This window comes from Balaenoptera acutorostrata, chromosome 14 (assembly GCF_949987535.1).
Source record: "Balaenoptera acutorostrata chromosome 14, mBalAcu1.1, whole genome shotgun sequence".
In the NCBI taxonomy this organism is placed as follows: domain Eukaryota; kingdom Metazoa; phylum Chordata; class Mammalia; order Artiodactyla; family Balaenopteridae; genus Balaenoptera; species Balaenoptera acutorostrata.
The window spans coordinates 19897068-19912433 of record NC_080077.1 but is presented as its reverse complement, the minus strand read 5'-3'; the positions used below and the strand labels follow the sequence as shown (position 1 = coordinate 19912433).

General features: G+C 35.1%; 1 protein-coding gene across 4 annotated transcripts in view; it reads right to left on the bottom strand.

Annotated features, from left to right (window-relative positions):
- Positions 1 to 15366, bottom strand: part of SHPRH (SNF2 histone linker PHD RING helicase) — an 87667-nt gene that overhangs the window by 62321 nt on the left and 9980 nt on the right. For 2 of the 4 annotated variants that reach the window (XM_007171339.2, XM_007171340.2), the window contains exons 2-10: positions 14672 to 15335; positions 11967 to 12096; positions 9882 to 10100; positions 7273 to 7351; positions 6473 to 6623; positions 5201 to 5309; positions 4319 to 4575; positions 2180 to 2839; positions 640 to 891 (exon numbers count right to left, since the gene is read on the bottom strand). In XM_007171339.2, coding sequence (XP_007171401.2) covers positions 640 to 891; positions 2180 to 2839; positions 4319 to 4575; positions 5201 to 5309; positions 6473 to 6623; positions 7273 to 7351; positions 9882 to 10100; positions 11967 to 12096; positions 14672 to 15307 — 2493 coding nt within the window. In that variant the 5' untranslated portion in view covers positions 15308 to 15335. Of the gene's footprint in view, positions 1 to 639; positions 892 to 2179; positions 2840 to 4318; positions 4576 to 5200; positions 5310 to 6472; positions 6624 to 7272; positions 7352 to 9881; positions 10101 to 11403; positions 11565 to 11966; positions 12097 to 14671; positions 15336 to 15366 lie in introns of those variants that run through there. The other 2 variants (XM_007171342.2, XM_007171343.2) reach the window with 2 other exon arrangements.

Here is a 15366-nt window from a genome sequence, read left to right as displayed (position 1 = left end):
TAGTACAGTGGTTCTCATTAGCAGGAGGCTGCCATGTGTCCTTCCAAAGAGGAAAGGTAGTTCAAGTATGTGTAGAATGAAAATACCCCCTGAATGACTGATACATTCCCTAGACCACCCCATCCTCCAGATGTGAACCACCATGCTAATAGACATGATTTATAAATTCAATTCAGGTTACAGACTGGCCAGTGAAGACAGAATAAAGACATACAACAAAGTCTGAATAAAAATTCTGTCCTCTAAAGTAGTATTTTTCTATTACCATTTGGTCTCTCTGATCAAAAAAACTGCCAAAGTTATCAGAGGCTATATGATGAGCCTTCCACATAGCAGAAATGCTTATAAAAGTCCCTAAATACTTTGATCTGCATCACACAAAAACTGCCATCTTATTCAAATATACATGTGCATTGCATTTAGAGCAATGATTCACAGATTACCAAAATAATTCCTAAGGATTATATAGTTCATACACAGAGAAAAGCAAATGTTGAGTGTTCAAAGGCAAACTTTTGGCCAATGTCAATGCTGTGGGTTAACTACACTTAAACTATTAAATTTTCTATGGACAGTCTCCTCCAATCCCTTTCCCTTTTCTCTTCCCTAGCCCTCAGAAGGTTCTGCAGAAATTCTCACTTTTACAGTAGGACATTCAACCATCTGAGCTTCATCAAGGCAAATCCTCCACCACTCCACAGCTACGAGGGGGCTGGGAATGGCCATATAGCGCTTCTGGTTCCTTAAGCGACGCCCATCCTCACTATTGCTGTGTGGGATATCTACATAGTTTAGTTCTGAACGAAGGACATCGTAAGTAATGATGACTATATCCTGTTCTGCCAAAAAATGAGGCTGTAAAAAACCATCTTTCTTCACTCCTTGATATACCTAGGAAATAATCAGCATAGACATAGTTATTGCAGAAAGGCACATCAAAGATACTGAAATAGTCATTTATTTATACACTTACTGAGCCCTTTCTATTTGTTTAGAACCAAACATGCTATAAGATACATCCTATACCTGTCTAGAGAAAGATGCATTTTAGTGTGTAAGACTAATAACATAAGTAATGTGAATGGAACGGTAAATGTGAAGTAAATGTGAAGGCTTACAGTGGAAAGACCAATTCTATGGCTAAGAAGGTAAATTCAGAGAGGAATTCAAATTTGCGGTAGATCTTGAAGTACATTTAGGAGTCCTCACAGGTGGAGAAAAAGGGAAAAGGACTTACAGGTAGGTGGGCAGATGGAATAGCTTGTACAAAAGCACAATGGTGTGAAAAAGTAGAACAATAAGAACTATTATTTACTGAATGCCTTTTATATTTCAGACACCATGCAAAGTTTTATCTCCTACTTTCAACAACAATCCTGTTAGTTGTTATTATTTCTATCCCACACATAAGAAACATGAAGTGACTTGCTCCAAACTGGTAGAGTCAAGATTCAAACCAAGGTTTGCCTACCCTACAGAACAGAACTCCTCAATGGCAAAGATGGTGTTTTACATATTACTGTATTCTCCATGCCTATCTTAGTGGCTGAAATCTAGAAAACATACATAACATTTGTGTGGAAAGAAGAACAAAGAGAGTAAAGAAAACTAACAGTAGTGAACAACAACATTAAATGACCACTTACTATGTGCCAGCACTTTATCAAATCATTTAATCTTCACAAAAAGTCTGTGAGGGGGTACTATTTTCAGAACTTAGCACAATTCCTGGCACATAATAGGTACTCAATAAATATCTGTTGAATGAGTAAATCCTTATTTTACAGATGGGGTAACTGAGGCTTCAGAGGAAGATTCTGGAGCTAAAAGTTGAAAGATCATACAAGTTCATACTATTACACAATGCTGCCTTTGAATTGCATCTCTCTCAGAGTATAAACGCTTATACAAAGACTTTTTCATTTATATGATCAAGATTTTTTTCAAAAGCTTTCATCTTTCCACCCAAAGTGCTTTAACTTCTGATGTCAGAAAAGAATAAACAGTCTACGGTTCTATTTCTTACTCTCAATTTCCTCTTCAAGTTCTGATTTAATATTATTATTATCTCACTAAGTTAATTTTTGGGATAAAAAACAAAGTGACAAAGATTATAAAAATTATCATGGAGTGAAGATTTACATTTTCCTATCCCTTTAAAGAGTCCAAACTACCTTACCAAGACCCGAAGAGATGATGACCTCACATGTCTGTTGATTTCATCCACCCATTGATGACAGATGGAACTAGGGGAGATGATCAGAGTTGCTCTTGTTGATACTGGCTCCATCGCAACAAGGCAGTGGGGGCAGTAGAAAGGTTTAATCTTCAGATTCTTCTCTTCATAATTCACACATTTTGCGTGCTGCCACAAGTGGCATTTCAGGCACTGAACACGAGGCTTACGGTCTACCTGGTCAACTTCACCACATATGCACTCAAAGTGATAATCGGAGGAATTATAGGGACCCATGATATTAGAATGTGGCATGTCATGACCAACAGGATTTAGAGATTCAGCTTGGTCCTTTGCTGCATGTTTTTGCTTGACTTCAAAGACACATGTACTTTCAGATGTGGTAACATCAGTAACTGCAGAGTCACCAGCAGCTGGACAGAGATCCTGTGAGTTGAGGTTGATGTTAAGCTGACTTTTTTCCTTTTTTGTGGATGGAACAGGCTTTTTCCTCAATTTACTACGATTTCTCCTGGCCTTATAGTAATAATAGTAAGGATCATCATCATCATCAGAGGTGTTTGATGGCAAGTATTCAGAATCTGTGTCCTTGCTCCCTGGTTTTCTGGATTCTTTCTGAATTTTCCTTGGACTCCCCACAGCCTATGAAAAATACTATTTATTTAATTTATTTCAACAGAGTGACATATCTGAAATGAAATGCCCAACTTCATGTGCTTTACATAAAAATCTAGTAGCCAGTCTTTGTTACCCCTTCCCTGAGGAGAATCACTCTTGATCAGTGGCTTTCAAGTTGCTCTAAGAACTCCCCTCCCTGATTTTCCCTCCAAAAGCAAAAGAAAGCTCTACTGCTGTATCATTAAGATTTGGAGTGAACAAAAATTAGAAAGGTAAAGGGAGCTACTAATTTTGACATCAACTTCTTATAATTTACAATCTGCCTAAATCAATAAAAGACTGGTAGTTTATAATACATAAATATACAAACTAGGGCAATTATAAAAATACCAAGTATCAAAATATAGCATTTAAACAAAGTGAAAATTAATCTACTAGTTACTGCAATTAGCAAATAAGTTCCTTCTTTCTTTCTCCTTTCTAACTGTGTACCCTCCTGCAATTATTTATTGAATGCCAATTCTGTGCCAGGCATCATGTTAGATGCTGGGGATATATATATGAGGAATATTTAGCTCCTGGTCTCAAAGGGGTCTGTTGGAAAAGACAGAACAGTAATAAATAAAATGATGCTATGGGAATGCATAAGAGGGTTATATAACAGAGAGGGGCTGTGATGGGGAGGTAGGTGCCAGCAATAGCTTCCTAGAAGTCATGTCACAGTCAAGGTTGAACAGAGGAATGAATGACATTAACATGGAATGACTGGCATTAACTGAAGGAGATTTTCTTTTTTGGGTAGCAGAAGGATTATTAAAAGCACAGAAGTTCATTGCAGTCTTCGAACCTAGTTGGGGAGAAACTGGTGGAGACTCCCTGCTCTAGGAAATGAACTTTTTGGTCTGCCATTTCTTTCACAGTAGCTAAGCTGGTAACTCTACATTTTGAATTGTTGTCATTAGTCTTTTCTTGAGTTATGTTTGCCAATTTGTAACTATTTTCTTAAAGGCAAACTGAACTTATTGGCCACAAAGCAGCAGTTTTATAACAAAATATAAACATTTTATAAGGTGATGACATGGGAAAAATAAAAACTTATGTAAAAGATTCATTGTATATAAAGAGCTATGCAAATGTAAGGTATCAATATTTTTATAAAGTATGGAACATGCTTTTTTAACTGCTGACAACAACATGAGGGTAAGAAAAGTTATCTTAAATTATAATATGCGTAACAAACTAATTTTATAATTCACTCAATAAATATTTATTGAGTACCTGACATATGTCACGCACTCTTCTCCAGGCTTAATGGTGACCAAAATAAAGTTGCTACTCTGATGGAACTTATATTCAGGGAGTAGAAAACATACGTCACAGCCGTAAGCGTTTTTCCTAATGTTTGTTTTTTTATCATCAGACTGTAAGAGCTTCAGACAGGTGGGGTCTGTCAACTTATTCTGTAAAGCATCACATAAAACTACTTAATAAATGCTCTGTTACCTGCTTTTTTGTTTTATCATGTATATCCTCTTCTTTGTAATTCTTTCCCAGTGTAAAAGTACCAGAAAAACCATGGCCTTTGATCTGTTTCACAAGACCTTCAAAAATTAAACATTTCAGCATCCTTTTCAGAAGACTCCTGTTCCGTTGAACATCATATCTATATATAGAACTGACATACTTGTAGATGGAAAGAATGGAAACTCCTTTTTTTCCATTCATTTCTTTAACAGCTGTCAGGATCATCACACGAGTAGCTAAATGCAAAAGGATATGCTAACTCAGTCAAAACAATTAAAATGAAAAGAAAACTCAGTTAATCTTAATGTGTACCGAGGACCAAGTTAAGAAGAAAATAAATCAAAGATTTATTAAAGATATGTTGTCTGTACATCATCATTTTGAAGAATATGTAATAAAAATTTATCTCAATAATTAAGAAATAAATTACTGTGATGGAATAATTTAAGGAAGAATTACATTAATTTGCTAATCTTACAAATCAACTATCATTTAAAACTATATATAAAAAAAAACTTCTCACAGTTATTTACATAAATGCTACCATTAGCAAGGGAAACATTCATTTGCTAGCAGAATTTGAAGTAGCTACTCTTTATCAAAGCCTGGTTTAAACTGTAAGCTAAAGAAATTTAAATGTAACAAATTAAGCAAAAAACTGTCTGGACCAAGTCAAACCAAAGAATAAACGTTTATTTTTGTTAAGATAATATGCCTTGTAATTGAACTTTTATGCAAAGTATAAATAACTGTAGAAACAATTATTCATAACAATTACAAGATATCTCTATATAATGATTATAAGAACTAGAACAAAGATCACTGTAAAAAGGTGTTATCTTTAAGAGATTTCATACTTACGGGGGCACTGAACTTTTTCTTTTGGTTCAAATTCCGTATTCTGGGTTTCTGTGTTTTTTACATTTCCTCCAGAATAATGTGATGGAATGAAATAATTCACCACTTTTCCCTGATATAAACAACATTAAGTAGTCACACAGTGTTTTGCTTTCAGTATTCTGAGTTGCTTAATAAGACAAACCCTCCTTCTATTAAGGAGATGAAAAAGAGTTATAATAAATTATGAAAGAAAGGGCTAAATATGTTATGCACACATATAAACCTTATTTTTTATTTCAGAGTTTACAGCTAGCCATCACTTTTTAAAATTGTACATGTTATTTTAAATTACCTAAATTCTAAGTGTGAAACTTCTGAAATTAACTTTTCAAGCCTTGTTTAAAATAGTAATAACCCATTGAATTTGTAATAATACTCAAAATAACTTAAAATTAACACAGCTAATGAACAGAAAATATCCAAAGGAAGTTACCAATAGTTAAAACTGAATACTCCAACTCATTTTCTACAAAGGAAATAGACATTCCCTACTCTAACCCTTACTCAAATCTGAAAGGCTAATTTTGCAAACTATACACTATTAAAAGATCACATAACCACTAAGGTTGTGAGCATGGTGGGCGATACAGGTAATTACACTTATGCCTTTAATTAGTGGCCTCATTTCGGCAGGATTTAATGGGCTGATTTCAGATTCCATTATTGGAAAATATGAACTGTGAGCTATATTTGCCTCACTGAAGTTTTTTCTTTTTCTTATAAACTCTAAAATTTGTATTTTTAAACACAATTGTATTTTGGAATAAAGACTCACAGTTTGTTTCATCTAGCAATCTAATTACTAAGCTGTTTATCCTGTAACAAAGTTCTAATTATTGATATTTGACTCTAAGATTTATATATCTGAGATTTGCAGTTTTTGAAAAATAGCTCTCAAAAATATTTAGCAGTAATACGGAGACTTGAAGTGGTGACAAAACATTTGAGGAAGTAATGAAACTTTCCTAAGGGGATTTCTCTGCCAGCTAGAAGGAAGCTTGGTAAGTGACAGCATGTCGCCTTCCTAGTTGGCCAATATCACTTTAAAAAACCCCTCCAGGTCACAAACATCCCATTTCTGTGCCTACTTGAAGTTAACTAACAACTAATATAAATCATTAGTCACAGAGTAAACTGAAAGTGTTGACTTAAGTGCCAAGCAAATGTTCGATACATGATGCTTTTGGAGAACATATGTCCCCGCTTTCCCAAGCCCTATAGTACTCCTACTACCTCAGGAAGAGTGAGAGCATCTTGTTTGACATCTTGTCGAGTATGTGTCAGAATCAGAGCCAAAACCTCTACTGTCTTTCCGAGACCCATCTCATCTGCTAAGATTCCACCAAGCAACTGTGGCCCAGCATTTGGGTACTCACGGATGATGCTAAGGAAAAAACAAGAAAAACACATCATAGGAATGCAAATAAAAATTACACTGTTCCTAAAGAGAACTGGGAGAAATGCATAGAAGGCTAAGCTTTTAAAAATTATGTTTTAGGTTGCAACAATTATAATCCCTAGATCATGAATATAAGAACTGTGATCAAAAACCTGCCTGAGCTGACAACTAAAGTCTGCAGAAACAGAACTGGTACTGTCATCATTTTTCTCTTCTATAAATAAAAGGAAGCATGTCTGCCTTCTTTCTGTGACCTTTATGAATCTGTGAATAAAAAAATAAGAATGGCAATAACTACTGATTCACTAGTCATATTTAATGATTCCTAAAACTCTTTCATAATAGAAATGAACAAATTTAATGAACTGGCCCATAACAAGATGACATTTTTACCTAAAATTATAATCTCTTTAAATATCAATAACTATGCATCTTAAGTCTATTATACTGCATTTATCTACTGAAAAATTACAAGTGCTATTAATTCTATGTCTATCTATAAAAATGTCTAATGAGACCTGGACTTAGTATTCCTTCTTGAGGTACTGCTGAGGTTGAAGACTTATGCTACCAATCTCATACAGGTTTTTGTAATATTTATTTTTACTATCAAGTACATAAAGTTTTGCCTTACCAGCCTGTATATGGATTGTAGTAGAGTTTCAAACCCTCAGATGTAACAATTTCTCGCCATAGGAAGTGCAGGGCATTTTCTAAAGAAAAATATAATCATAAGAACAAGATTCTGTTTGTTTTCCTTTCTGCCAGATAATCACATTAAAAGAAAAGTAAGCTAACAGTCAGGACACCCTGGAAAGGCACATACACATGGGAAAAAGGCTAGGACTCCTCTCATTCTTTTCTTCAGATATTATTCTTTAGCTTCCTTTGCTTTGGGCACCAATATGTTCCATATAAACAAGTGATAAGACAGAAAAAGTATAGCAAATTACAGAGGATTAACAGGAAAAGAAAACTAATACACATAACCAAGTCTTACCCAATAAAGGAAAGTAGCTTATCTTTTATAAATCCTTCGAGAAGTTACCTGATGTCTTTAAATAACTCAACAGATACATGATACTGGACTAATACATTAACGTAAATCAGACCTAACCTTTTATATGGGTCTGAGTGGGAGGAAAGGCTTAACTGAGGAAATAATATCTAAAACTATAACACTGAAGTACTGAGTTTATTTCAGCCAGACTCTTCCACTAACCCTTCCCTTAATATTTTAAGTTGTTCAAACCAACTGCTAAGTAGGAAGTATGTCTCTACTCACCAGTGAAATGGTAAGCCATTTTTTGTTACTTTCTTTAGGGATTAATAGATGAAGTAGGAATACAGACACATAGGTTTTATAAAACGAAAAAACTTAAAAGATAAAAAGCTTTAATTTATGGGAACCAAGGGAACAGAAAAACTACTAAATGACACATGGGATTTAATCAACAAAATCCAGCCTGTGGACGAAAAACAATGAATCACTGACACATGCAGCACGGATGAACCTCAGAAACATTATGTTGAAAGAGGCCAACTCCCTCCACCCGAGTGTACACATTTTATCATTCCGTTTGTTTCAAAAACAGGCAAAACTAATTTACGGTGACAGTGGTTGTCTCCCGAAGGGGTTGAAGTAGGAGAACTGACTGGGCAATTATGGAACTTGCTGGGGTGATGGAAATACTTTATGTCAGCCGTGTATGATAGAAATATTAAAAGAAACAGGTAAAATTAATTTTAATAGTTGTTTTCATTTAGCCCAATATGATCAAAATATTATCATTTCAATATGCAATCAATATAAAAATTAGTAGTGAGATATTTCACATTCTTTTTTTGGTACTATTTGAAATCTAGTATATATTTTAAACCTACTGCACATAATTTGGACAACCACATTTCAAGTCTCAAGAGGCATGTGTGGCCAGTGGCTACTTTTGAGAAAGTCTGGTTCTATGTTTTAACTGAGTTGCTGGTTTCACAGATGCATAGATTCATCAAAACTTATCAAACTGTGCCCTTAAGGTCTGTGCATTTTACTGTATGTAAGTTACACCTTAATCAAATTCCTTAGTTGAAAAAAATTATTTCATTTTGGAGAAAAAATAATCCAGTCTGTGGTAAACTCTACAGAGCTAACCATTTCTTAAACAAATATAAGAAAAAAATACAAGAGAGAGGAGATAAAACCTATGGACTAAAAGCAACTTAAGAGACAGCAACTAATTCCAATATATGGATGTTATTTGGTTTCAGATTTGAACAAACTATAAGAGGCAGAAATAGAGAGAAAGGAGGGAAGGAAGGGAGAGAAATTTGGTGATATTAAGGAATTACTGGGTTTTAAAATGCATTGTACATATATTTATATCTGTTTAAAAGCTCCTTTATCTTTAATGAAATAAACTGAAATATTAACAGAAGAAATGATACAATATGTGGGATTATTATTTCAAAATAATTCAAAATACTGGAGGAGGAGGAAGAAGAAGAAATAATACTGGCTATGAACTGATATTTCCAAAATAAAAAGTTAAAAAAAATAAAGTTTGTTGGATAAAAAAGTGGGAGAAATAAGAGCTATTCATCACTGATTAAAATAAATCTATATAGGAAGAATGAGAAATAGTTAACACTTTACTTCCTAGAGTCATGTAAAAATCTCATCTTGTGTCCATGCCTTTAAAGACAATGATAAAGAAGTGCACAAATGACTCCCACAAATCTACTACTTTTATGAAAACACTTACTAGATGGTGTTTCATTTTATTATTTATTTTGTGGAGTAAAGAAAATAAATGCAAACCTAGGAAAATTAGATTAGTCACACGTAAGTCTCCTACTTTTGTAAATTTGCTTTCTGTCCCTAACATTCATGATTAAATTGTAAAGCCTTTTACATATATTAGGAAGATTCCATCTGATCAGGTTACAAAAGCAATTCCTGGTTGAAAAGGCATGTAAAAAATCTCTTGGTTTTTAAAAATTCCAATCAAGGCAGCCTTTACTTTGGCTGGAAAAATCAGTTCGAACTTTTATGGATGAGGGAACTCATAAATGAATTTCTCTAGATTTCAATTTTGAAGGATTTCTTAGAAAATAATTTTGTTCATAGTAACACCCATTCTATCCTATGTTTTCAATATGATTTGTTTACTGATCGATTTCCCCCTACCCTCTCTCTCATATAATCCCTCTGATCAATTTGCCTTTCTTTAAGCATCTTATACTTGCCACTAGCAGGGGTGCTTTTGAAATGCTCTTGTTGTAGCATCCAATTGACAGCCTCTCTTTGGTATGGTCTCAACACAGGAGTCAGTGCAGGATGCTGGACATCCACTTGGATGGACGGAGTTTCTTGCTGATGTGTTCGCTTCACAAAGTGATAGAGCTCATCGATGTCCTGTCCCTCTGGCTCACTCTCTGAATCTTCCTCATCCTCTTCCAACACATCTGTATATCCAAGAACAAATGTACTCAAAACAACCCCATCCACATGTATAACTACAAGCAATTCTTATTCCAAGAACATACCATGCATTCTTCCACCTCTGGGGCCTTGCTTAGTATGTTTTTTGACTCATCAAAAATTTACCCATCCATCCTTCAAGATAATTCAACTGATACTTTTTCCATGACATTTTCTTTTGCTTTCCCTGATCAGAATTAATATTCCCCTCTGTGTTCATGCAATACACTTATACTTTGGATATAGTAATACATTGCAATCTGTCTGGTAATACAATCACTTGTGTGTATTCATCCCTTCCCCACTGAACTGTAATGCTCTTTGAGAGCAAAGGCTGTCTTGTTTTTATAGCTCCTCAGAGCAGCTAGCACGTGCTTGCGCATTGTAGATGTTTAATAAACGTCTGAGGAACTGAACGTGAATATCTTCTGCAGTTTGTAAAAGGATAATTTATTTCACTTTTACATCTTAACATAAAAAAAATCCATATGCAGACAATTTTTCTATGTCTAATAAGACAAGGATTCCCGTTCTATTTCTTATGCTAAAAAGGATAGGTATTTGGTAGCAGCACCAGCAGCCAATTAGGAGATTAAGGGCTTAAACCATCAATACAAATTTGTAAGAATTTCAGACTCATTTGTTGGGCACAATTGCCCTGTGGAAGAAGATTCATGCCTACAACATGAAAAAAAAAATTCAAACTCTTGAACAAATTTACAAACCCCATTAGCTAAAGCTAATGATTTAATACTGAAAGGTTTCAAATAGGCCTACACACATTTATAGAACAGGCCTCATATGCCCTAAAATAAAAACTGTACCATAAAATACATAATTTACTTTTTTCAACAAAAATTATGTCATATTAAGATTTTCAAAAGTTTACAATTAATGTGTAGTTATATGCTTGGTTATTTCAGACTGTTAGTATAGGTGTATACTCTAGTATGAGTAACTAAATTTGAAGTTTTCCTTTAAAATCCTTTAAGTTTTCCTTTGAAAAGTTCAAATTTTATTATTTTTAAAAGGCAGAATAATGGAATTCTTATCCTAACTTTAAAAATTCTAGGTGTACCTAAAATCATTCCTTCCAATTTTAAAACCAGTGATTTTCCTCCTTTTAAGTCTTTAACATGCAAAATGATTTACTATTATTAGTTATTATGAAGCTTTGCAAAGAATGTACTGCAGAAACAATTCAATATCCAAGCTCAGAAACTGATTTCCCAAATATTCCAGTATAAAAATGTTCTATAATTTGCACCTAAAATAAGGCTGACCCACCATGAGCAGGACTTGGAGAATCTGAGCCGTTTTTCCGATAGTGTTGATGGGCTGCATCAAGCCATCCACACTCTCCCTTGGGAACCAACGGCAGACAACTCTGCAACTGCAGTCCTGACCAAGGATGCAACGTCTTGCCAAGAAACAGTAGCAAAGTTAACTGGTCTTTATGGGAAGCAGGCTCTTGAGATTATTTGTCAGACTGCAAAGGAGAGGTGGAATAAAGGCCAGCCAAGAATCTCCGGCCATGACAAAATAAAAAAGCACAGGAATAATGCAAAAATTCCAATCAGCTCAGATCCCTTTAAATTCTGCCTATTGACTCCATAAACATTTCTTGAGTAATTACTATAAGCTAAGCACATTATTAAGCAAATAAAGACAAAAATTATAGAAGTAGGGGCATTTCGGATAAGTATAATTTTGTCATATAGCAATTTTATGAAGGTTTAAATTTTTACTATGGTTTTAGTAGCTGTTTTTCTGGTTGTTATGTATAGGATTTGGGGGAAAACCCACAGCTCTTCAGTAGTAGCAATTTTAAAGTTTACTTTAAATATTACCTGGAATAATAAAATTGTATAACTTTTCCATCACTCTCTTCATGAGTTGATTGAACTTTTTCATTCTTGAGTTTGCATCACTCAGAAAATCTAGTTTTGCTAGGCCACCTTCCAAAAGATAAATTCCAACCTACACAGAATTAATCAACATAAAAATAGTTTTGATTGTACTATACCATTTTTGAGGATATAAGAAAAACATTTTTTAACATCATCATTTTTAAAGGTATTCACAGTATTTACCCCACAAACACTAAATATATACCTACCAAATCTCCCTTAGATGTTTTCACTTTCAATAACAAATTCATTCTACAAATGCAGTACCTACTATGTGTGATGCACCATTTAAGTAGCTAGAAAAAAAATATTTCCTTAACTGGAACTGAATCTGGGAGACTGTGATGAGAACACCAATTCTACCAACCAAGTCAATGATTTCCCAACTGGATGATCATCAGAATAATCAATGAAGCTGGTTAAAAATGCAGATTCTCCCAGAAGATTCTGATGCACATGACAGGATTCTTAAGCACGGTTAGGTTTGGGAACCCCTATTACTAGATCAAACACTAAAATGTATAGGAAAACAGACCTTGATTAAGGTTATGTAGCTTGAGTCTAGTGAAACAATGTAGTATGAAGTTTTGTAGTCAAAATACTTGAATTTTAATACTGGCATTGATATTTAAGAGCTAAATAAACAAACAAAATGATTGATTTATTCTGACCCAAATGGAGAGAAGCCTATATGAGATAGCCCACTTAGTACAATTTTAAAACTTCCTAATGGTAGATAATCAATAAACACAGTTTCCTTCATTTTCCTGTATTATCCTGAGCTTGATTCCCTAATCACTGAGATTCTCATATTTTTTCACTAAAGAACAAGAATCAACCAGCATTACACAGGAATAAGTGGCAAAGATTATTTTTCACTACTTATACTCTGCTTTGTACCTAGAGATGGCTTGCTATAGCAGCAATAAGTGTTTAAATGTTTATAAAAATTGGGATTAGGGAAGACAGAACAGATCAAGATTTGGTGTGTGGGTGGGAGAAGTGGACAGAACGCAGGCATACAATCCATGAATTCTTACATACTTGTTATCCCTGAGCCACAATTTTTGGCACTCACTATCAGCAAAGAGAGGGAATGCTTGGTTGTATAGTTAGACTGTACAGGGAAGAATTAATTACAATCTAATGCTTCTAAATTTTCTCCTTTCCTTCTGTCAATTCTGAAACTATAAATAGGGCTATCGATATAATTGCTTTTTTAAAAAATTTATTTATTTTTATTTATTTATTTTTGGCTGTGTTGGGTCTTCGTTTCTGTGCGAGGGCTTTCTCTAGTTGCGGTGAGCAGGGGCCACTCTTCATCGCGGTGCACGGGCCTCTCACTGTCGCGGCCTCTCTTGTTGCAGAGCACAGGCTCCAGACGTGCAGGCTCAGTAGTTGTGGCTCATGGGCCCAGTTGCCCCAGGGCATGTGGGATCTTCCCAGACCAGGGCTCGAACCCGTGTCCCCTGCATTGGCAGGCAGATTCTCAACCACTGCGCCACCAGGGAAGCCCGATATAACTGCTTTATAATGTGAGAAATGTGTAACACAGTTTTCAACTGAACAGAGGTGAATTTAACATTTTAGAATTTCTTTTCAAGTTTCAGCATGAAGGCATATAAACCTGCTTCATAGTTTACAAAGTACATTTACTTACATTACCTCACCTGATTCTCAACACAACTGTATGAGGTAAAAAGAATGAGTACTATTTACATTTCGTACAAAAAGAAGCTGAAATTAGGGCCTTTAAATGATTCACAAAAAGTTACTTGGCTAGTGAATAGCAGAGACTGAAATGAATGGTAAATTTATTCATTCATTTACTGAAAATCTGTTTAGTACATGCTATTTTACTGGGCTGTGAGGACAAAAAACTTCATAGTCTAGTGAGGGGGAAAGATATAAAAGGTAAGTACACTACAAGTGACCAAGGCAAAAATAAGCATATGTGTTAGATATTATGGGGGAAGAGCATGTAACACCATCCATGGAGTTTAAGAAAAGATCTCCTTAGGTGAAGTAAACTCTGAGCTGAACGTTAAGCAATGACCAGGAGTTAGGAGGGACGAGAAAGGAACAACCCAGGCAGAGGGAAGTGTGAGAGCAAAAGCAGAGATGCAAAAAGACAGCAGGGTATCTGCAGGAAACAAATTAATTTGCAGTTTCTGGGGCAAACTAAAAAGCAGAGTGATTAAGAGTTGAGGCTGGAGAAGGAGACAAAGGCCTATCAAAGGAGAGACTTATATGCCAGATTATCATTAATTCTAGAGGCAGTAAATAGACTAGAATTCTATTTGCATTCATATCGTACCAGCCCAGAGACAAAGGAAATGAAGGAGTTGAAAAGGCAATATTAAAGGATTGCTACAGGAAGAGAAAGAGATAATGAGGACCAAAACAAGTCACTGAGAGTAGAACTGGAAAGGGCGAACCAGGAAGATCCTGAAAAAAGAGCAGCCTGAAAATGATTAGCTATAATATACATTTTTTATAGTTATTGAATGTCCCAAATAAAGCGTACTTTGACACTTAATAATGAGAGGCTTATTGCTGGCTTTCCAGACCTTCCTTCTAAGTTAATTTCAAAATGGGCTGTCTGATGCAGAAGAACCTTAAAAGACACTACAGAAATTGCATACCTTGATAATGTGATTTCCTTCTGGTTTTTGGTAAAGTTTTATTCTTTTCTTCTTTTGCAGCCACCCCAAATCTTCTAACATTTCACCACTGAAGGATGATTCCACTTGAATACCTTTGTCACAAATACTGATTGGCTCGTTGAGTCCTCTTTCTTTTTTCTCTACATCTTCGCATTCTGAATGAACATAGATCACAAACTGATAGCTCGACTCTGAACTCATCAGCGTAAAACTCCTTTCAGAAAAATTTTCAATTAAACTCTCTTCAGGAAGAAGCTGAAGAGTTAATTCCCCTAGAAATGCTTTCCAAGAATTATCAAAGTGATAGGGAGAAATCACAATATTCAGCTTTAGAGACAAAGGGGAAAAAATGCCACCAGTCTCTTCTTCAACTGATTTTGAGACGCTCACCACTTCTGAACACCTCTTCTTATCTTTGTGAGCCACTTCTTCCTTTAGACTGTCATCTAGGATGATGCAGTGAGCAGAAGAGGAGTCCAAGCCTGGGCAGCACTGCTCGTCATCAGTTAAGGTAAGAGGCTCATTCCTTCTGTCCTCATGCATATTCCAACGAAGCTGCTGTTGCTTCTCCTCATCTACCCTCACTGGAGGAGCACGTTTCCGTCGGCTGCTCATTTTCAAGTTATCTTGGTAAATATGAAGTCTAGAAGACAAACGCAACAGTAGGCATTCTA